The following is a 22088-nucleotide window of genomic DNA, read 5'->3' as shown; positions in this document are numbered from 1 at the left end:
CCTTTCGTGTGATTTCTTTAATCTGATGTTGGAGAAGATAATAAGAGCCGCAGAACTGAACCGCTCAGGCACAATACTTTATAAGAGCGTACAATTGCTGGCGTATGCCGACGACATCGATATTATCGGTAAAAACAAGGGCTACGTCTGTTCTGCCTTCTCGGGATTGGAAAGAGAAGCAAAGCGAATGGGTCTGATGGTGAACGAGGACAAAACGAAGTATCTCCTGTCATCACACAAACAGTCAGAGCATACGCGTCTTGGCACCCACGTCACTGTTGACAGTTACAAGTTTGAAAAAGTAGACGACTTCGTTTATTTGGGAACCAGCATTAACACCAATAATAATGTCAGCCTTGAAATCCAACGGAGAATCACTCTTGCCAACAAGTGCTACTTTGGGCTGAGTAGGCAATTGAGAAGTAAAGTCCTCTCTCGTCGTACAAAGATCACACTCTATAAGTCACTCATCATGCCTGTGCTGGTGTATGGCGCGGAAGCATGGACAATGAAAACATCTGATGAGGCGGCTCTTGGAGTTTTCGAGAGAAAGATTCTGCGAAAGATTTACGGACCTTTACGCGTTGGAGATGGCGAATATCGCAGACGATTTAACGATGAGCTGTATGAGCTTTACAACGATATAGACATAGTGCAGCGAATTAAATTTCAGCGGCTCCGCTGGCTTGGCCATGTCGTTCGGATGGACAGAAACGCACCTGCTCTGAAAGTATTCAACGCGGGCCGCGATGCTGGTAACAGAGGTAGAGGAAGGCCTCCTCTGCGTTGGAAAGACCAGGTGGAGAAGGACTTGGCTTCACTTGGCATTTCCAATTGGCGTCAGTTAGCACAGAAGAGAAATGACTGGCGTGCTGTTTTGGACTCGGCCAAAATCGCTTAGGCGGTTACAGCGCCAATTAAGAAGAAGAAGACGTACATACGTGTATTGGCCGCTCCACCTTGTGTTGTGTGAAAACTAATTGCATACAAATATTTATATATATATACATTTATATAATAATAATAGATTGGCGCTTACACATATGTTAGTGTTTGGCCGAGGTTCTCCTCCGATTTATGGCGTGCACCTTGATGTCACGCAAAGCGGAGGGACCTACAGTTTTACGCCGACTCCGAACGGCGATTGTATTTTTTATGAGAAGCTGCTTTTCATGGCAGAAATACACTCGGAGGTTTGCCATTGCCTGCCGAGGGACGACCGCTGTTAAGAAAAAACCTTCTTTCTATATTTTTTTTTCCGATGCTGCTTTGACCAGGGCTTGAACCCAGGCGTTGCGGAGTGGAAGCGCGCACTGCTTACCACTACACAACAGCGGCCGACAAAAAAACCTTTTCTCTATATTTTTCCGATGCTGCTTTGACCAGGGCTTGAACCCAGGCGTTGCGGAGTGGAAGCGCGCATTGCTTACTACTACACAACAGCGGCCGACAAGTAAATTGTCTAATAAATAATCAAAACTTCACGTTTATATGCATTTACCGGTTCCACGGGAATGCTCTTGAAGTTTTTTTAAGTGACTTAGAAAGTCTTCTGAAACACAACAAATCAGATAATCTTGTGGTGAAAGGTGATATGAACCTAAATATTTTGCAGGGCTCTACCTCTGTAAGTAAATATCTAACACTTTTGTCATCTTTTGGTCTACAATCATGTATAAATAAGCCAACTCGGATAGTGAACACCTCTGTAACTTATATTGACCACATATTCTTCCGATGTAAGCAATCACAAAAATTATGTGTAAGTAGCTCAGTACATGATTTTGAAATCACAGATCACTGCCTAACGTGCATATGCTTTAAACTTTGTTTCCAGCAAACCATTTGGAATAAATAAGGTGACATATTCGAAAATTTACTTTGATGCATTAAATATAAGATTAAGGTTTGAGGAATGGAAAAATGTTTACCAGGAATCTGATCCTTCAAAAGCATATGACATTTTTACCGAAACATTAGCCCTGTAGACTAGAATGTGTTCCAAACTTTTTACAAAATTAGATTCAAAAGATAAAATGTTAAAACCTTGGATGACTTTGGACTTGTGGAAAAAAGTACGTCAGAAAAATAAGCTTCGTAAAAAGATTAAAAAGAATCCGGACAGTAAGAAATTGAAATCGAAATTTAAGAAGTTATGTACAGTAGTTAAAAGAGAAGCGTAAAACTCAAAAAAATAATTACTATATAAAGGAATTCAACGAAAAAAAGGCGATGCTAAGAAAGAATGGAAAATTGTTAACGAGTTACTAAACAGGGCTGCAAAGATTGAGGTCCTTCCTGATTTTACTATAAACGGAAATACTATTACAAGTGATGTTGATAAAGCTAACTCAGAGGTGAAAACCGAATGGAAGTAGGTGACTTCAATGCGCACCATGCCCTTTGACACTCAGGCCTGGCACATGATCGTGGGGGAATCCTATTGGCTGAGCAGATAGACGATTCGACATTCTGCTTCATGAACGACGACTGGCCGCAGCAAAGTTTTCTTTTGTGTATTCCTCCGTTTTACCCTTATTTCTTTTCACTCCAACCGATAGGAGCGAATTCTACCGGCAACTAGTTGTGTAACTTAAACCTTAGGTTGAAGAGCAAAACAGCTGATCGTCGGTGGTGTGCTAACACATTGGGGAAATGTCTCCGTTAGGGGTGTTCGCGCCAAAACGATACCGACCAATAGAAAATGTATAGGAAGAAGATATGACGCGAAAAACCACAATAGGGGCGTCGCCTTTTCTCTTATCGCCAACGCGATACAACAACAACACCAGCACTGAGGCCGATGGTTTTGCGGACCGGCGCGTAGTTTACGGCCCAACTTGTAGCTGCGCGCCGGGGCAGAACCTAGTGAGCATTGCGAAGGGAACCATCCCTATTGTGAGCGAATTAGTGCTAGTGTGATTTTACGAGATAATTGAAAAGTGTTTTGGTACCAGACGCGGTACAGTGGTTTGTTTGAATTAGCCTTGTGAAGTGCCAGGAGAGGCCCTTAGCCTGTAGTAGGAAAGGCAAATGTAGAAGTGGCCCCAGTCGAGGCGGCAAAGCGCGGAGTCAGTAGCGGATTTGGGCGGCGTAGCACTGCAGCGGCACCCAGTGGTCGACGCACACCCCGACCACAGCATAAGTATCATCTGTGTTTTTGCAAGTATTTGGATAGTAGAGTTGTGGGTAGTTTTTCCCTATCGTGGTCCCTATCCCATCCCTTTAGCATCCCGCACCCAGAGCCCAGTCACTCGGCGGGTTAAAGTTACCCCCGGCAGCTTGGGTGGTATTGCGAGTGGGTTCGTAACCTTTTGGTTGGACCTCACCTCGGGTGCACCAACAAGCATGGTTTTGTTTTTGCATTTTTGTTGCGTAGAATATTTTGTTTTGTCGTTTAATACTTTTGGGCTGCATTTAAATACTCAGTGATTTGTCTTGTAATTTTAGGCTCGCCCTAGTAGTGATATTTGTACGTTAGTTCGCTACATACATATTAATAGTTGATGCCGTTCCCTCATAAAATTGTTGTTGTCCAGCTTTAAATTCCATTTGCCCTCAGTGTTTTGTATATTGCCCTGTTGTTCCCCCTCAAGCAATCCCGCCGTCTCCACTGAGTCAGCCAGTTGCAATTTTTTTTGTCACGTCCTTTTTGTGCGTATATTTGTTTATTTGGTTGGCCCTTGTGTATTGTTGTTGGGCACTGGTAAGTGCACTTGCTTTGGTACATTAGGTAGGTCGACTTTTGGTAGCAAAAAGTAAGGTGACAAATTGGCGCCCAACACGTGGGGCCTTTTATTGCAAAAGTTTGATTTTTTCTTTAATTCAATTTTCGTTTGTTTTTTTTATTCTTTATTTTGATAGCAGGTGGCCGGACGTTTTTTCCTAATACGGGACGGAGTATTAGCGGCGCGGAATCGGCTATCCGGATTTTTTTTCGTGTTTGGTGCGAACGGACCCGACGGATAATTGTTGAGCGCAGGCGAGCGTATCGAGGATACCAGATAAGTGTAGTGGTTAAGATTTAGCGCGCGGAAAAGAAAAAGGTTAAAAGAAAACTTCTACCGCTTAGACTTTGCTGCTTTTTCAATTTTTCCTAATAAACAATCGTGGTATAAAGCTCAATAAAAATATTAAAAAAATAAAATGTTAACAAGCCACAATAACATTGACGAAAACTTTTCAAATTAATCTGTTGTGGTGAGCCTTTTGTTTCAATTTTAACTTCAAATTGGATAATAAAGTAAGCTATTTTCGGAATTTTTAATAAAAAAAATAATAATAAACTAAAGTAGTAAAGTTAAACAAGTAATTTTCAGCAAAACAAAAAACTGACTTCAATTCTCATACAAAAAAAAAATATATATATCTCATGATCCACTAATCGGATCTTAACCATATTAGTATGGGACCACGTCTGAGAAACTACCTTTCCGATGCAAAAAGGATTATCGAAATCGGTTGACGTGGTCCAAAGTTATGCGGTAACACACAAAAAAAAAATATTCCGACGAACTGATAACTTCCTCCTTTTTTGGAAGTCGGTTAAAAAGAGACCACCCTAGTGGTAAATATATTTACATACATACGTACATACGTATATTGGCCGCTCCACCCTGTGTTGTGTGAAAATTATTGCACACAAATATATACATACATTCATATACATACATACGTATATTTATAGATTTTGGTTATGGTGCATTTACATGGTATGAATCTGTCCATAAGCCGTATGAATTTTCCTATAAAAGAAGCACCAACTCTATGAAGAAATGAATGAAAGCGATATATATTTAACAATTTTGACTTGTATACTAGACAATATTTTTTTTGTAAACAACAAATAAAAAAATTTTATTTTGTGCTAGCTTCGAAACTAGAAGCTTATTTTTTTGTTAAATGTGCTTTAAAAAGGACCTACTGCCAATAAAGCCTTGTGGATTTGTAATGCTTCCATTTAAACATCTTTGTGGAAAAACAGTTTGCTTGTTTACGAAACGTTTGGAATAAGTTGAAATCATAGGGATGCCGTTTTCTTCCGTTTCTCAGTGGATTTTATACTTGAAAAGGCACCAAAATATGTATGCAATACTTCTACATATCTTCGTTTAAAGCACAAAACCGCGCATCAAGGAAATGCAAAACCTCGTATGGGAGGTTGCCTAAATTTTAAAAACGGTTCTCTCTTTTAAATTTAATAATCTTCTCTTCTTATGTCTAAGTCGATATTTTATTATATCGATATTTTATTATAAATGGCTAAGGGCTTGATGTCAGGAGCTTCCGATGACCAAATATCTTTTTTGGCACAAATTTCAGTTCCGAGGTTTTGCAGAACCACGATACGCGCTTTTGTTCTTTAAACGACGAATATGTATATCGCTTGAACAATATGTGTTTGGCCTAGCTTCTCCTCCGATATGCGGCGTGCGTGGTTTTGTCACACAAAGTAAAGGACAGTTTTACGCCGACTCCGACCGGCAATTGTATTTTAATGAGAAGTTGTTTCCATGACAGAATACACTCGGAGGTTTACTATTACCAACAGAGGGACAACCACTATTAGAAAAACTGGGACTTGAACTCAGGCTCTGCGTAATGCTCTACAGCAGCCGCCACTACTTTTACATATATTGCTGGTATATTAAAAATATTATCCCGAACTTCGGAGTGTATATATGTAATATAAAAAAGAATGAGAGGTACTATAAGAAAATGTACCCAAAATTCTGGGGCAAATGAAAAAATGCTCATTGAAAATAGTTCACATGTATAAATTAAAAGATATAATAATAGGTTACAGCGCTAAACAAAAGGAAAAGTTAGAAAAAATAGCAATGCGGTTTGAAGGAAACATGAAGCCATAAAATGCTTGTTTGTTTCGTTAATACTCTGATCTTTGTAAGATATGGCACTCTATTATTTGCAGTAGTTTGCAAATATTCACTAACGGTTCTAAAATCGCAAACATTTTCGTGGGATGTTTTTGTTTGATTTCGAATTGAAAATACATTACGATCATATTGTACCGAAATAAGTGCGGTACCTCTGCATTTTTGTAAAAGCCAGAAAGAAGCATAAACTGTATGAAAAAATGAAAGGGAGAAGTATACATGCCTTCTATAACTTTGACTTATATGTATATTTGGCAAGTCTTTGTGTAAACAACAAAAAATACACATTTTCATTTCTTTGCCAGCTTGTAAAATATAGGCTTATTTTTACTTAAACGTGATATAAAACTCATTAAAATGTTCTGTAATGTCTTGTTGTAAGTTTTTTATCATAGTTCTTCGTATTTTTATTGTCCACTAAACGTGAGTGGCTTCAATTTAAAAAGTTCTAGTACAAAGAATTTCTTTGTTTTAAATTTGTTTGTTTATTGTTTTTAATTTTTAAAATTCATACTTTTGACATGTATGTGAATGGCGGAGTTGCCGCTTTCCTCCTTTTCGGTGGGTTTTTATATTAAAACGGCATCAAAATGGGGAAAACCCCCCTTGGTATCTCTGCATCTGTTAAACTTTTTATGGGAAGATGTATGAAAATTCAACTTGCTATAATTTCATATGCTTAACAGTATCACAACAGTATGTTTACAGTATCTCCCCATAACTTTTCATATGAAAAAATTTATTATATGCATCCCACTCGATATCATTGAATTCCGTATCAACAGTTCATATGGCTTCATACCATGTAAATGCGCCATTATTCTTTGTTGTTTCACATTTGCTGTGCCGTATTAGTAGTGCATGTTATTTTTGTTCGGCGTTTTTGTGTGATAGGCTCTTTTGTTGTATCGCGTGATAGGGTCTTCTTGTTGTGCCAGTATAGGGCAACTGAAAACCCAGTAGTCAGCTGAGGTGTTGCTAACTCAGTAGGACTGGTCCCGAAACGGTCCAAAAGGAACCATAACTGGTGTTAGGATTTATATCTAATTTTTTCGAATTTGTATAAACTTTTTTTTTATTTTAAATTGTTTTGGGAGCTTTACTGTTGGGCGAAAGCTATGACTAAGCTTGAATAGTGTTTGTCGAGGATCGGGCGCGCGAAACCGAGCAACGACGCGGAGATGACACAGCAGATGGAGCTGAAGAGCAAATTGCTGTTACGCCTGGCCGACCTGCAGGAGGCAGGCGGTGAGAAAGACGATTCGGAACGAACGGAGGATCGGGAGTAAGATACAGCGGTGGAACCGGTAGCAGCACCAATCGTGGTGAACAGCGAGCGGGCGTACGAACGTGTCGAGCCAGTCGGGGCTCAAAATATTGAGAACTTGTCGAAGTGGGGCGTACACTTCGACGGCGAAAAATCTGGCATGTCGGTCCATGCATTTTTAGAGAGGGTCGACGAGTTGAGCGAGGCACGCGGTGTGACCAGGGCTCAAGTCTTTCACGGTGCAGTTGATCTGTTTTCGGGTAAAGTGCTTTTTGGGTTTAGGTCGGTTAGGCGTTCGTTTGGCAATTGGGATGAGTTGGTTAGGGAGCTAAAGTTGGAGTTTTTGCCGTCCAACTACAACGACCTGTTAATGGAAGCGATTCGCTGGCGGGCTCAGGAGCGAATGAGTCCAACGGAGTGTATGTGGCGGCGATGAAAATAATGTTTGTCAGATTACAGGAGCCGTTGTCTGAGAGTAGGATGTTAGGAATAATTAGGGCGAATCTTCTTCCTTTTTATCAGACCCAGTTGGGGCTAGTTACCCCGGGGTCAGTGGCGGAACTGGTCGCGTTAGGTAGGAAGTTGGAAACGGTTAGGTCGTCGGTCGAAGCTTTTGTCCCCCCACCGAGTCACAAGGCCAAGGGTCTATTAGAGCCTGACCTGGCCTATGCCTCGGTGGATGTAGAGGTTGCAGCGGTTTCGGATCCAAAGGACAGCGAAGGGTTTAGGGCGGGGCCTAATACCCGTTGTTTTAATTGTAAGCGGTTCGATCAAGGGCGAGTTAGTAATCCTACTAACTCCCAGCTGACTACAGTAGGTTTTTGTGATTCGAACATTCGGTTGGCGTATTCTTTGGTGGCGGAGATCTTCGATAAACGTCCGTATTTAGACATAAAAGTGTTTGGTTCAACTTTTCGAGCGTTGTTGGATTCTGGAGCGACGAGGACAGTTATTGGCAAATTCGGATGGAGTATTTTTAGTTCTTGGGGCATTAGGGCGTCTTCTTTACCAAGCTCTTTAAAAGTGACTTTGGCGGATGGAGGCCATATTTCAGTTTTAGGTTCGGTTTCGTTGCCAATCGAGGTGGAGGGCATGTCGGTCCTCCTGGAGTGCCTCGTAGTCTCCGGTTTGCCTTAGAGTCTTATCCTTGGTGTCGATTTTTGGACCAAGGCGGGTATCATCCCGTATTTAATGTAGATGAGGTGGGTCTTTTCTCAACCGGAACAGGAGTCGCTGGCGGCGATAGTGGACAACTCCGAGCTAGGCAGTAGAGAGTCTAGGGCCTTAGAGGAGAAAATAACCCGTGCGTTCAAGGCTATGCCAGAGGGGTTAGGTCGAACCCACCTTGTCGAGCATAGGCTTAGGGTCAAGGAAGGAGTCGAACCTGTTAAACAACGTTATTACCCCGTGTCTCCCGTCATACAGTCGCGTATGGACGAGGAACTAAGAGATATGCCTGACACATTCCCACGACAGCCGGTTCTACGTACCGGAATGACTCGGGTTTTACCCGACCAAGGGCTGTTGTTTCGGCGATCTAACCCCGTTTAGGTCGGCGAAATCCATCAAACGTTACTCGATCCTAGGGCTACACCTTCTCCGCACCCTTCTGCTCAGGGCTGGCATAGAGTCAAACCCAGGGCCAGAAATCTACACCTGCTGCGTATGCCAGAGACGACTGCATACAAACTCCACCTCGGTCAGGTGCAATGCCTGCGACGGGTGGAGTCACCTCCGTAACTGCTCGGGCCTGCGTTCGCACCGGCAATGGACCACGTCGTTCGTGGCCCCATGCTGTGCGAACCGGACCGCCTCCACGGCAAACCACCACCCGCCTGGGCAGCACACAATCAACACACCCACACCCCAACAGAATACAACAATAGACACACAAACGAACACAATAGCACCCACACACCGCCGCCGGCAACTCCTAGCCCCTCCGACAATCTGCTCTGTTTGTCAGTTCAGAATATACCGTAACGTGACATCAGTCAAGTGCAACTCTTGCCTCGGCTGGTGCCACTTTAGGGCGTGCTCAGGACTTCGCAACACACGAGATTGGACGAGTGACTATGTGGGCCCCTGCTGTGCTGCCCCGTCGCATCCCTCCCCGCGACGCCGCCAACCACCACCACAAGGCAGCACCCCCTTTTGCAGCACGTACAGCAGGGGGCCGGCAGGCAACACAACTCTTTAAAACCACACATCACAATCGGTCTCCCAAGGCACACAAAGGTGCTACAATTTAACTGTAACGGACTCCAGAGCAAGATCGAGGAGATAACTGTCTTTATGGGAAGCCATGGAATATTAATAGCTGCGGTCCAAGAGACGAAGTTGCACGGCAATTCAACCCTGTTGAATTGCGCCGGATACAACGTGCACCGTCGAGATCGCGAGCGAGATAATGGTGGAGGTTTAGCGTTCATCACGAACCACACCGTGCAATATCGTCTCATTGAAGCAGACATCAACCGCAGGGATACCATCCTAGAATGTCAGGGTATTGCTATCCGGTCAGGCGATGTTGAGCTCGAAATATTTAACGTATACATACCCCCTGTCACCAGCTGCCCGGCAGGATATCACCCTGAAATAGGTGCGCTACTCAGAGGTGAAAACCGTATGGTAGTTGGTGACTTTAACGCGCACCACGATCTCTGGCACTCAAGCCTGTCAAATGATCGTAGGGGAATACATCTGGCTGAGCAGATAGACGATTCGACATTCTGTACAATGAACGACGACGCACCCACCAGGATTATGGGTAGCTGCTGCAGCTCGCCAGATCTAACAATTGTCAGCGCTGGTCTGATAAACAGCGTATCATGGCGACCTATGCTGACTCTAACATCAGACCATCTGCCCATAGTCATCTCGATTGATAAACCTGCCGACTTTGCTTCCGTGGATCACCGAACTTATGTCAACCTTTCCAAAGCTGACTGGAAAGGCTTCACGGATGTTACTGAGGGCGCCTTCACTGCACTACCCATACCAACCGACGTTCACGTAGGTGAACGTAAGTTCCGCAGGGTTGTCACCGCTGCTGCAGCTCGCTTCATCCCAGCAGGATGTATTAAGGATCCACGTCCGAATTTTCCTGCCGAAGCGGCTGTTCTAGCTGATGAGCGCGACAACCTTCGTCAGGCCGATCCCGGAAATCCCCGTATTAGGGATCTCAATTCGGAGATTCGGCAACTTGTGAACGTACATAAGCGGAAGAAATGGGAAGGGCATCTGAAGACCTGCAACTTCGTCTCTGGTGTGAGCAAGCTTTGGTCAACCGTGAGGTCGTTGTCCAACCCGACGAAGCGCGACGACAGAGTCGAGATAGACTTTGGTGACCACGCTTCGTCGGACCTGGAGAGATGCGCGAGCTATTTTAGCCGGCAGTTCATTCTGCATCCTCCGGTAGATGAAGCCAAACGTCGAGTGACCAGAAGGCTGCACAAAATGCCAAAACCTAGTGCGCCTCTTGTTTTCACCAGCGGTGAGGTAAAGGTAGCCATCGGGAAGGCGAAAGCCTGCAAAGCCATTGGACCCGACGGAATATGCATGTTGATGCTGAAAAATTTGGGTCCTGCGGGAGTAGCGTACCTAACGGAGGCCCTCAACCTGTCTATGGCCACTCTCGTCATTCCAGACATCTGGAAAATGGGGAGAGTGGTCCCACTGCTCAAACCGGGGAAACCAGCCAACAAAGGAGAGTCTTATCGCCCGATAACTCTTCTTTCCCCGGTAGCGAAGACACTCGAGGCCCTGCTGCTCCCGTACTTAACGAACCACCTGACCCCAGCGAAGAATCAACATGGATTCCGTAAAGTGCATAGTACATCATCAGCACTTAACGCCATAAACACTCAGATAACTCGTGGCCTAAACCGAAACAGCCCCTGTGAGAGAACTATTCTAGTAGCGTTGGACCTGTCCAAGGCGTTCGACACTGTCAGCCATTCAACGCTACTAGAAGATATAGAGCCCTCCTCACTCCCACGGGGACTCAAGCGGTGGTCGGCGAATTACCTGAGTGGTCGACACTCGTCAGTAACCTTCAGAGACAAAACAAGCAAGCCACGTAAAATTAAACAGGGTGGTGTCCTGTCCCCACTACTGTTATTAATTATTACATATCAAAGCTTCCTCAGCCACCAGAGGGTGTTAATATAGTCTCGTATGCTGACGATTGTTCGATCATGGCGTCTGGGAATGGAATTGATGACTTGTGCTCAAAAGTAAACGGTTACCTCTCCGAACTTTCTCGCTTCAGGAAGAGATCTCTTCCAGTTTAGGAGAATGCCATATGGGTTGCATAATGCACCTGCGACTTGGCAAATATTTATAGATTCGGTCATAGGTCCAGAGTTAGAGCCCCAGGTCTTTGTTTACCTGGACGACATCATTATCGTCGCGAATAATTTTGAGAAGCATTTGGAAATTTGGCAAGTAGTTTTAGATAGGTTAGCTAAAGCGGGTCTTATGTTGAACGGGACCAAATGCAATTTTTGTAGGTCGGAGTTAAAATATTTAGGCTACGTGGTAGACAAACACGGTCTACACGTAGATCCCGAGAAGGTACAGGCGATGGTTAACATCGAGAGACCCAAAAATGCCAAGCGGGTTAGGTCTTTTATAGGTACAGTGTCCTGGTACCGTAGATTTATAAAAGATTTCGCGGAATTAGTTAGGCCTCTCACCGAGTTAACAAAAAAAAAAACGAAAATTCGAGTGGAACGAAGATTGTGAAAGGAGCTTTAGGGAGGCGAAGGAATGCCTTTCACAATCCAGACAGACGCGTCCGCCCCGAACGGGGCTTAGTAGCCGCTACAACAACAACAACAACAAGGGTGTCATTGAGAAGTCACTTAGTCCTTGGACGTCCTCGGTAGTGATGATTAGAAAGAAAGATGGGTCTTATAGGTTTTATGTAGATTATGGGGTTCTAAATAAATGCACTGAGAAGCATAGCTACCCCCTCCCTTATGTTACGGCGACGCTAAGGCTAAGGGACGCTAGGTTCTTGTCCAGCCTGGACATTAAGTCTGCGTATTGGTAAATGCCGGTGGAGAAACAGTCGAGGCCCTTCACAGCGTCCACGGTACCAGGAAGAGATCTCTTCCAGTTTAGGAGAATGCCATATGGGTTGCATAATGCACCTGCGACTGGGCAAAGATTTATAGATTAGGTCAAGTAGTTTTAGATAGGTTAGCTAAAGCGGGTCTTATGTTGAACAGGACCAAATGCAATTTTTGTAGGTCGGAGTTAAAATATTTAGGCTACGTGGTAGACAAACACGGTCTACATGTAGATCCCGAGAAGGTAGAGGCGATGGTTAACATCGAGAGACCCAAAAATGCCAAGCGGGTTAGGTCTTTTATAGGTACAGTGTCCTGGTACCGTAGATTTATAAAAGATTTCGCGGAATTAGTTAGGCCCCTCACCGAGTGGAACGAATATTGTGAAAGGAGCTTTAGGGAGGCGAAGGAATGCCTTTCACAATCCAGACAGACGCGTCTGATTTCGGTATACGAGCAGTGTTGACTCAGGGAATTGAGGACGGTGAGAGGGTTATAGCATATTTGAGCAGGTCTCTGAATAAGAACTAGAAAAATTATTCAACTACAGAGAAGGAGTGTCTAGCGGTCCTGTGGGCGGTTGAGAAATTGGGACCATATGTTCAGGTTAAATAATTTGAAGGATCCCTGTGGTAGGTTGGCGCGTTAGGCTTTGAAGCTTCAGCAGTACGATTTTGAAATCGTCCACCGAAAGGACAAGGAACATGTGGTTCCGGATATGTTGTCCCGGAGTGTACCGGTTGTTTCTGAAACTTTTACCAGTGACCCTTGGTTGTTGAAAATGATTCGGTCTGTTGAAAATGAACCCCTTGCATACCCAGCGTGGAGAGTAGAAGGGGGCTACCTCTACAAGTTCGTTAGGTCGAAGTTCCCCTCCATTTATGGAAATTCGTCGGACTGGAAAAAGGTTCTAGGGCGCGAGGAATGGTTGGAGGTTCTGAAGAAATGCCATGATGATCCGTCGGCCGGTCATATGGGTGTCAGAAAAACTTTCGCTAGGGTTGCCCAAAAATTTTATTGGCCGCATATGAATGCGGATATAGCGAAGTATATGAGGAATTGCAAAGTTTGTCAGCAGGTTAAGCCTGATAATTCACAGCCAGCTGGGGGTATGGTCTAGAGGTCCAAGGCAGTCGAGCCTTGGGAAATGATTTGTGTTGACTTGGTAGACCCATTGGTTAAGTCGTCCCAGGGCTACCAATACATTTTAACCGTTGTAGACTATTTTTCTAAATTTCCGCTTCTATTTCCCCTGCGGACGGCTACGGCGAAGAGCGTCTGTAAGATTTTGGAGGACAAGGTTTTTCTTTTACTTGGTGTCCCTCGGTCGGTGGTCTGCGACAACGGACCGCATACTACCATCCGCAGGCTAACCCGGCTGAGAGGATAAATCAGATTAAAAAACTACGCTTAGGGCTTACGTATCGGAGAATCAGCGTTCATGGGATCAGAAATTAGCTAAGGTAGCTTGCTGCATTAGGTCAGCACAGCACGAAGTTTTAGGAGCCACGCCATATTTTGTTAATTTTGGTAGGGAAATGGCGTTAGAAGGTAGTAGGGAATACATTGAATCATTAGGAGACCAGGAGAAGGTTAGTTGCCAGAAGAGAGCAAGGAGGCTCGAAGATATTAAGCGTATAGTAAGAACTAGGTTTAAAGAGTTCACTGCGAAGTTAGCCAGGCAGCATAATCTTAGAAGACGGGATGTTCAGTATGTGCCGGGAGAATTAGTTTGGAGGAAGAATTTGGTATTATCGGATGCAGCATATAATTACGCGGCGAAGTCAGCGCCGAAATAAAGATGGCCTTTTATTGTTAAGGAGAAGTTGTCATCATATACATATGTCCTGGTAGACGATACAGGTCGCGAAAAAGGGATGTGGAACGTCAAATAATTGAGGCCTTATAGGGATAAGTAGGTCAAGTTTGTAGACAAAAGAAAGCTTTGCTTTCTTTTCAATGAGGAAGGGGTGGAGTTGTCGCGTACTGGCCGCAACAAAGTATTTTTTGTATATTCCTTCGTTTTACCCTTATTTCCTTTCACTCCAACCGATAGGAGCAAACTCTACCGGAAACTAGTTGAGTAAATTAAAGCTCAGGTTGAAGAGCAAAATAGATGATTGTCGGCGGTGTGCTAACACACTGGGCAAACGTCTTCATTAAAGTAAATAGTAAAAGGGTAGGAAGAGATGACGCGAAAACCCACAATAGGGGCGTCGCCTTTTTCTCTTATCGCGGCACTGTTGTTTTCTGTCGAATGATGGCAATGGGAAAGCTTGTGTGCGCCGTGGTAGCGACCGCCAAAGCGTCTAATTCGTTTTAAGAATTAACGGGCCGGCGCCAATTGATCGGGCAACAACAACACCAGCACTGAGGCCCGATGGTTTTGCAGACCAGGTCGTAGGTTGCGGCCCAACTTGTATCTGCGCGCCGGGGCGGAACTAACTGAGCATTGAAGAGCGAAACATCCCTATTGTGTGCGAAATTGTATTTAGAGTGATCGGATATTCATAAAAATAGGTGTGTTGGTACCAGTCGTGGTACAGTGTTTGAGATAGTTCTGAAAAGTGCCAGCAAAGGCACTTAGCCTCGACGCACACTCAGACCACAGCGTAAGTATCCTTTGTGTTGTTGCCTGTATTTGGCTAGTAGAGTTGTCGGTAGTTTTCCCCTATTGTGTTCCCTATCCCTTCCTTTTAACATCCCGCACGCAGAGCCCAGCCACTTGGCGGGTTAAAGTTACCCCTGGCAGCCTGGGCGGTATTGCGAGTGGGTTCGTAACCTTTTGGTTGGACATCACCTCGGGTGCTCCAAAAAACAAGGTTTTGTTTTTGCATTTTTGTTGCGTAGAATCTTCTGTTTTGTCGTTTAATACTTTTGGGCCGCATTTAAATACTCAGTGATTTGTCTTGTAATTTTAGGCTCGCCCTAGTAGTGATATTTGTACGTTAGTTCGCTACATACATATTAATAGTTGATGCCGTTCCCTCATAAAATTGTTGTTGTCCAGCTTTAAATTCCATTTGCCCTCAGTATTTTGTATATTGCCCTGTTGTTCCCCCTCAAGCAACCATGCCGTCACCACTGAGTCAGCCGGTTGCAATTTTTTTTGTCACTTCCTTTTTGTGCGTATATTTGTTTATTTGGTTGGCCCTTGTGTATTGTTGTTGTTGGGCACTGGTAAGTGCACTTGCTTTGGTACATTAGGTAGGTCGACTTTTGGTAGCAAAAAGTAAGGTAACAATATTAAGACCTTAATCTTTTTAATCCGTCCTATAGAATTTTGACCATCGTACTGTACCGGTTGACGTGATGTGGAAACGAATTTTACGCCGCTTCCCTTACATGGCTATGTTTAGCACGTTCTCGGTCGTGATCTAAGCATCGCACAAAAATAATTATCGTACAAAAGTTATGGATAATTAAATTCTCTACAACTTAAGCATTTTAATCTGTAACGTATTTTCAACAGAAATTGTACAACGTAAAAATTTTTCGCACTTTGCTAATTTACAATAAAAAATAATTTTTTGACAACCTTGTATATAAAACATGTCGGTAATTAGATTCTCTACAAATTTTAATTCAACCGGTTTTAGGAAAAATGCAAAATTAGCTTGCAAATCGCAAAGAATCCCAAAAAACCTAAAACCCAATATGGCGGAATGTTCCCATATGAAATTTATGAGCAAGACTAGATCCATGGTCTACGTGTCAAATAAAAGTAAACTGCATCAAAAGTTCGCTACAATTGTTTTCTTCGTACCAATTTGATCTGAATTTACTGGGCTAAAATTAACTTCTGAGATCCCAGAAAATTTTAATTTTCGTGGGAAAAACCTCAATAACTTTCCAAGTAGGGAAGGTTTCATTTTTGACATCGTGGGACCTAACTACACCAAGTGCCATTAAAACATATTAAATTTCCCACTAACTTATAGGCAATTTTGACGACATTGTGAAAAATTCCATGAATTTGCTGAACTTTAGGGCCTTTGAGGCACGTCTTTCCGTTATTCGATTTAAACGATTTTTCGGAGCTAACGTTTTTATGAGAGTCTTGCTTTGTATACATTTATATCTAATAATAATAATAATAGATTGGCGCTTACACATTAGTTAGTGTTTGGCCGAACTTCTCCTCCGATACGTAGCGTGCACCTTGATGGTGACACATAAATGAAAGTCTTTCATTACATTTGTATGAACAAACTCTGTCTTAAGTAAAATAACTCAAAAAGTAATATTGAAAGTTTTGACTTAAAAGTAAAACTGTGCCTTCTAATTTCATATTAAGATCCAAAATTGCTCCAAAAATAATGAGAAAAGTATAGCCATGTGAAAATTGTGGAATTCTGACAATCGCTATGCTAAATTTTCGATTTCTCCAAATAGCAGTGGGGCCCAAAAGTATACAACACAGAAAAGTAACAAATGTAATGTGTGATCACCCAAATCTGGCAGTATAACGGGTGTTTAAGTAGATATTGCACGTTGTTTGGCTTTGGGAGATTTTTGGCGGTCAAAATTAGCGATAGCGAATGTCCGAATCCGGCTGCAGGTCACTCGTAGAGTTCATTTACGCTCGTAAGTCATCTTACGTATTGTAATCGGTATATTTTGCTCAATATAATAATATTATATATAATATACATATATGTATAATATATAAATAAATAAATATATAATAATAAATATAATAAAATTATAATTATAAATATATATAACAAACAATAAACTATATAATAAATTCTATAAAAACAGCCTTAAGGATATTTGAATATTATGTTTTACGATGAGAAAGAATTTTAAAAAAGGTACAATAAATAAATATGCTTTTGATTTTATAATGTAAAAGCAGCTATTTACTGTCTCTGGTGAAAAGGGTTTCTATATACATATAAGACCAACGAGCCTATTACTATTAATGTTCCCTCCCGGGTATCAAGACACTTTTGTTCCCTATTTCTGAAAGCTTTTAAAACTAATTTGGAATTGCACGACCCACTCCTTTGCTTATGCCAGGATTTTAACTCTCATTCCAGCACGTTTGATATATCAGATCCGCTTTTCAGTATTAAGAAAACGGTACTCTCCTTTCTCAATAAATGAATTATTAACATAAATACATAAAATCAGCTGATGAATTTAGTTCTGTAGCTGAACAGTTTTAGATCTCGACACAAAAATTGAAAATAGTGGTTCCGTACGTCATGCGGACTGCGCCCCTCGTGCGGATGAGCGGGAATGGAGGGTAAAACCCGTTGGGATTATTATTATTAAGGTAAGGTTGCCCCAAAGATACAGAAATTTCGCTGAGCTCGTGTATTTTGCGACTTCTGTTGAATAGCAGCAAATCTGCTTTTGCAGGGCTTGCGCCTAGTTCTTTTTTCTTTATTTCATTTCATTAGGCAATGAATACAGTGGAAATTCTTATAGACTAGTTAGAACACAGTTTGAATACAATTAATAATAAGAGTAAACAAAACTACTTATAAAAAAGATTCAACGAGTTTATAAAGCGATTTATTGAAAATGAAAAATCAATATCCAAGAGTTCATAGATTCTATTGAACTCAGTTAAGGCCCTAGTAATGGGAGCGTTCTGCGCTTACAGAGTCTTAAAAACACCAACATAGAAAAACTCTGAGCACCAAAGAGGTCCAGCTGGATTATTAAAGAGAATCCTCTCTAGGGGCAGACAACAACACCACGGACTATATCGAAAACTAAAGATAATGACAGAATTACTCTCGTACTCTGTAAGGATAACAGTGTCATTAATATGCATCTCGACAAATAGGCGAGGATAGGATCCGAGAAGCGTAAGTTACGTAGAGCAGAGCGTAAGAATACTTTCTGGATCCGATAAATTCTGGTAATATAATTCGTATAGTAAGGAGACCAAATAAACGCGTATCGAACCTGTAACGCACAAATGCCGTATACAGGAGTTTTTCAGTGTATACGTGTCAGTGAATTCTGCACTATGACGCCTTACAAAAGCAAACGTGGCATATGATTTAGTTAAAATAAGGGGTAATGTAATCGGAAAATGTTAACTTAGAGTAAAAGATTATTCCCAGGTCTTTTATTTCATTATAACGCTGTAGGGGAAACATGTAAAGCAGAAACTTTGACAAAGAGAACAAGGACTAGTATCATTAATAAATAACACAAAAAAGAGTAGACCCAGGATGCTACCTTGCGGGACCAGTGAGCTTGTAGCGAAAGGTAAAGACTAAACATTGTCGACAACTACGGCGCAACGGCGATTGTGTAATTAAGATGCAGGAAGACTGAAGGGAAGCCTGTGCAGGCTAACTTTTTTTAAAATGATAACTTGAGAAACCCTATCGAAGGCCTTTGAGAAGTCGGTATGTCTACACCTGAATCGCTGATTGAAAAGCTGCTAAACAGTCGTCTGAGAAGACTGCTAAATTAGACACGGTTGAACGGCCCGGTTTAAAGCAAAGCTACTCCAGACATTGAATTCTTAACGGCGAATAAAAGTTTATCTTGAATAATGCATTCAAAAAAAAAAGATTGGTCTGTAATTACTAATATGATTTCTATTACCACTCTTAAAAAAAAGCCAATTTCCAGTCATCTATAAAAGTGCCCGAAAATAAAGATTTATTAAACAAAGATTCCAGTAATGGGTACACTAAAGATTTACACTGCTTAAACAGAACTGCAGACAATCCTTCAACGTCATAGTTTAAGGAGAGAAGGTGCCTGCACGAGAAGGCTATATCCACATCTCAGCAAAGCGCCCACTTTAACGCCAATGACTTCGAGTTCTATAGTACTGTCGTTAGTTACGTTCCACATTAGTCGCGAGATTATCCCACCCTAAGGCGTACTTCTTACTGGAAGTCTTTTAATTTATGATCCACACAATTTCGAATTTATGAGGTTATAACTTCTAGGAAGATGTTTTTGATGCCTGAAAAGGTATTCTTTATAGTGTAGTGATTACTCTACTATGTGTGCTAGCGAATGTAGCGCTGTTTTGTTTTGTTTGCTGTGCGCGTCTAATAGGCGCTCAAGTGTCTTGTGTAGAAATGAAGATAGACTGATCAGTCGAAAGCCCTTCTGTCTCATGCGAGTCTTTCCCGTCGTTTGAAATACAAATTGGAGAAAATACTTCAATCGCATAGCCGTTTGAAAGACGGTTACCAGTATGGGTGAAAGTAAATCTGCTTTATATGGTTAGAAGCTGCGGAAACCAAGCTTATTATCTTCCTCGTTTTCAAACTACCAGGAGATCATCCTCCTAATCGTCTTCTCGGGCCGTATTCTACTGACTTTGCTAGGAAAAGCGCGTTCATAAGAAGGTAAAAGATTTCCTAACTAAGTATTAATTGTTCAACTACCACCTTCTTTCATGAATAGTTGAGAGCTTTGAAATCAGTTCAATCGGTTTATTTTAAGGAGCTATAATTTGGTTTTAGTGAAAGGTGACTACCTTCGGCATAGCCGAAGACATCTACATATTATTTTTTATTTCTCTCTAAAATAAAGCATCATATTTTTTTTAGCCGGAAGTTGTTGGTGAATTGAAGCAGCTGCGTGAACTATGGATTGACTTTAACCAAATTAATAGAATTTCGTCTAATGTTGGGAAATTACGCGACATTTTACATTTCGATGCATCTGGTAATAATATTAGTATTCTTCCACACGATATGAGTAACTGGCGGGACATTGAGGTCTTGTCTTTGTGCACAAATAATTTAGATACATTTCCATTTAGTATTGGCTCGTTGAAATCTCTAGTCACTTTGAAATGTGCATCAAATGAGTTGCATCAGTTGCCTGATAGCATATCTAATTTGGACAGTCTAGAAGAACTGGAACTTAGTCACAACCAACTCACCAGTTTACCATCTACGATTGGAATGTTAAGGAAACTACGTTACCTCTTTGTCGATGATAATGATCTGCATTCCTTACCAAATGAAATATGCAGTTGTAACGATTTAAGGATCTTAAGCATAAGCCGAAACAAGATATCTGAATTGCCAAAAAGTATTGGTAGACTTTCTGAACTCAAAGTTCTGAATATAGTTAATAATCATATCGCTACACTACCTCTTTCTGTTTTAAACTTGATCAATTTATCTTCACTGTGGATAAGTGATAATCAGTCCCAACCGCTCGTTCCTTTACAATATCTAGACATCAATACAAGATCAAAACTAACTTGTTTTATGTTGCCACAAGCAGGTAGCTGTATGTACCCACTCCATTTTGAAAGGCGATCTCCAGCGCATTTGAAGGAATCTGATACTTATGAACGGCCATCAGAAAATTCTGATTATGATTGTCCAAACCAGATCGAGCCACTAGCTACCAACACTTATCCAATACGTCGAATTTGTTTTGCGGAAAAGGCCATTATTATGAGCACTTCACCTAATTCTAAATTGTACAACTTCCAATTCGCGTGCGAGACTGATAACAACCCAAAAATAGAAACTGTTCAGAATATCAACAAAAATAGCTTAACAAACAATAACAAAGCTGATGGAGGTATTCGTTTAATGCGTTCACCAACTCCATACCCAAAAGAACTGCGCTTATTTGCTAAATATATTCGCAATGAACGTAGATCTTTTGGATCGGAACCCTTGAGAGTTAAAGAAGCGCGAGTGTTATTTAATGTCGACAAGTGCCATTCAAATATCATCACAAGAAATATGAATACAGATATGCCAACGAATACGGACGACTTCTCATTACAAGCAGATAAAATTAATGATGCACTACATCAAATAAGTCACGATATCAATAATCTTACACATTCCGAGCAAATATGTGAAATCGATACCAACTCTCCGCTTCAGCAGGGATCCAGCTATCCAGCATCGTTATTTGAATTGCGTTCACAGAGTCCCTTAATTTCAAATAGGAATGAAGTGGATACCAGTGTTAGCGTAACACCGCCACTCATACCTCCTACATTCCACATCGCTCGCGTATTTACAAGAAAAACTGCGCATGACTTAACAAATTATGAAATGATACGTTGTCAACAACAACTAAATCTTGACAATTTGAATGAGAATGAAGCAAAAGGTGTTGAAAAACTTCCTAAGATAGAAATGTTAAATGAGAAAAGAGCAGACGGCGACAAAAACTCTGACATACAGGACTTACGTTTTAATGAAAATGATTCAAACAACTCCATATGTTCAAATACTGAACTTTTAGACACGGCTGAATGCATCCAACGCCGAAATGCACATGAGTTGAAGGGCCTTGATAAGCTCGCTAAACATCATAATGATTATGGATTATTAAATTACTCACTTCCGTACCCATCTGGTGATGAAGAAACCAATTCTTTCATTCCTACCACAGAAAGTATTACAGCCATTAATTATCGCAATACTAATATCACGCTGCAAAAGTGCTCTGTGAAAAAAACACCTTGGTTCTTTGGTGCACATAAAAATCCGACCGTGGTATGGTGGCAGTTATCTGAAATTATGTTTTTACTTATAATTTCTATATTTCCAGATACAAGTTTCTTTGAAATGGAACAACAACGTTGGGTTTGACATAGAGGGAATGCCTCACAAGGTACTTTTATATTAGAAACAGAATTTCTTTTAAAATTCGTACTACCACTCTAACCTATAATTTAAACATGAATTTGGCCTTTTTTACCTCATTAATTAGCACCGGTCGGTGAGGTCTGACAGATAAAAAAGTGTCAGATCTTCAAAGTGGAACATTGGAAGTGTAATAAATTCGGTCAAACTTCAGAATTTTCAATTTCGAGAAAAACCTTTTAGCGGGGAAGTTTTGTAACTAGCTAGCGACAATTTTCGGATC

General features: G+C 41.6%; 1 protein-coding gene across 4 annotated transcripts in view; it reads left to right on the top strand.

Annotated features, from left to right (window-relative positions):
* Window positions 1-22088, top strand: part of LOC118745588 (protein lap1) — a 191804-nt gene that overhangs the window by 39122 nt on the left and 130594 nt on the right. For 3 of the 4 annotated variants that reach the window (XM_036479089.1, XM_036479088.1, XM_036479090.1), the window contains exons 4-5: window positions 19787-21715; window positions 21771-21833. In XM_036479089.1, coding sequence (XP_036334982.1) covers window positions 19787-21715; window positions 21771-21833 — 1992 coding nt within the window. Of the gene's footprint in view, window positions 1-19786; window positions 21716-21770; window positions 21834-21932; window positions 22067-22088 lie in introns of those variants that run through there. The other variant, XM_036479091.1, reaches the window with a different exon arrangement.

This window comes from Rhagoletis pomonella, unplaced genomic scaffold (assembly GCF_013731165.1).
Source record: "Rhagoletis pomonella isolate Grant_MI unplaced genomic scaffold, Rhpom_1.0 Rhpom_scaffold_00009, whole genome shotgun sequence".
In the NCBI taxonomy this organism is placed as follows: domain Eukaryota; kingdom Metazoa; phylum Arthropoda; class Insecta; order Diptera; family Tephritidae; genus Rhagoletis; species Rhagoletis pomonella.
This window is presented reverse-complemented; position numbering and strand designations above follow the sequence as displayed.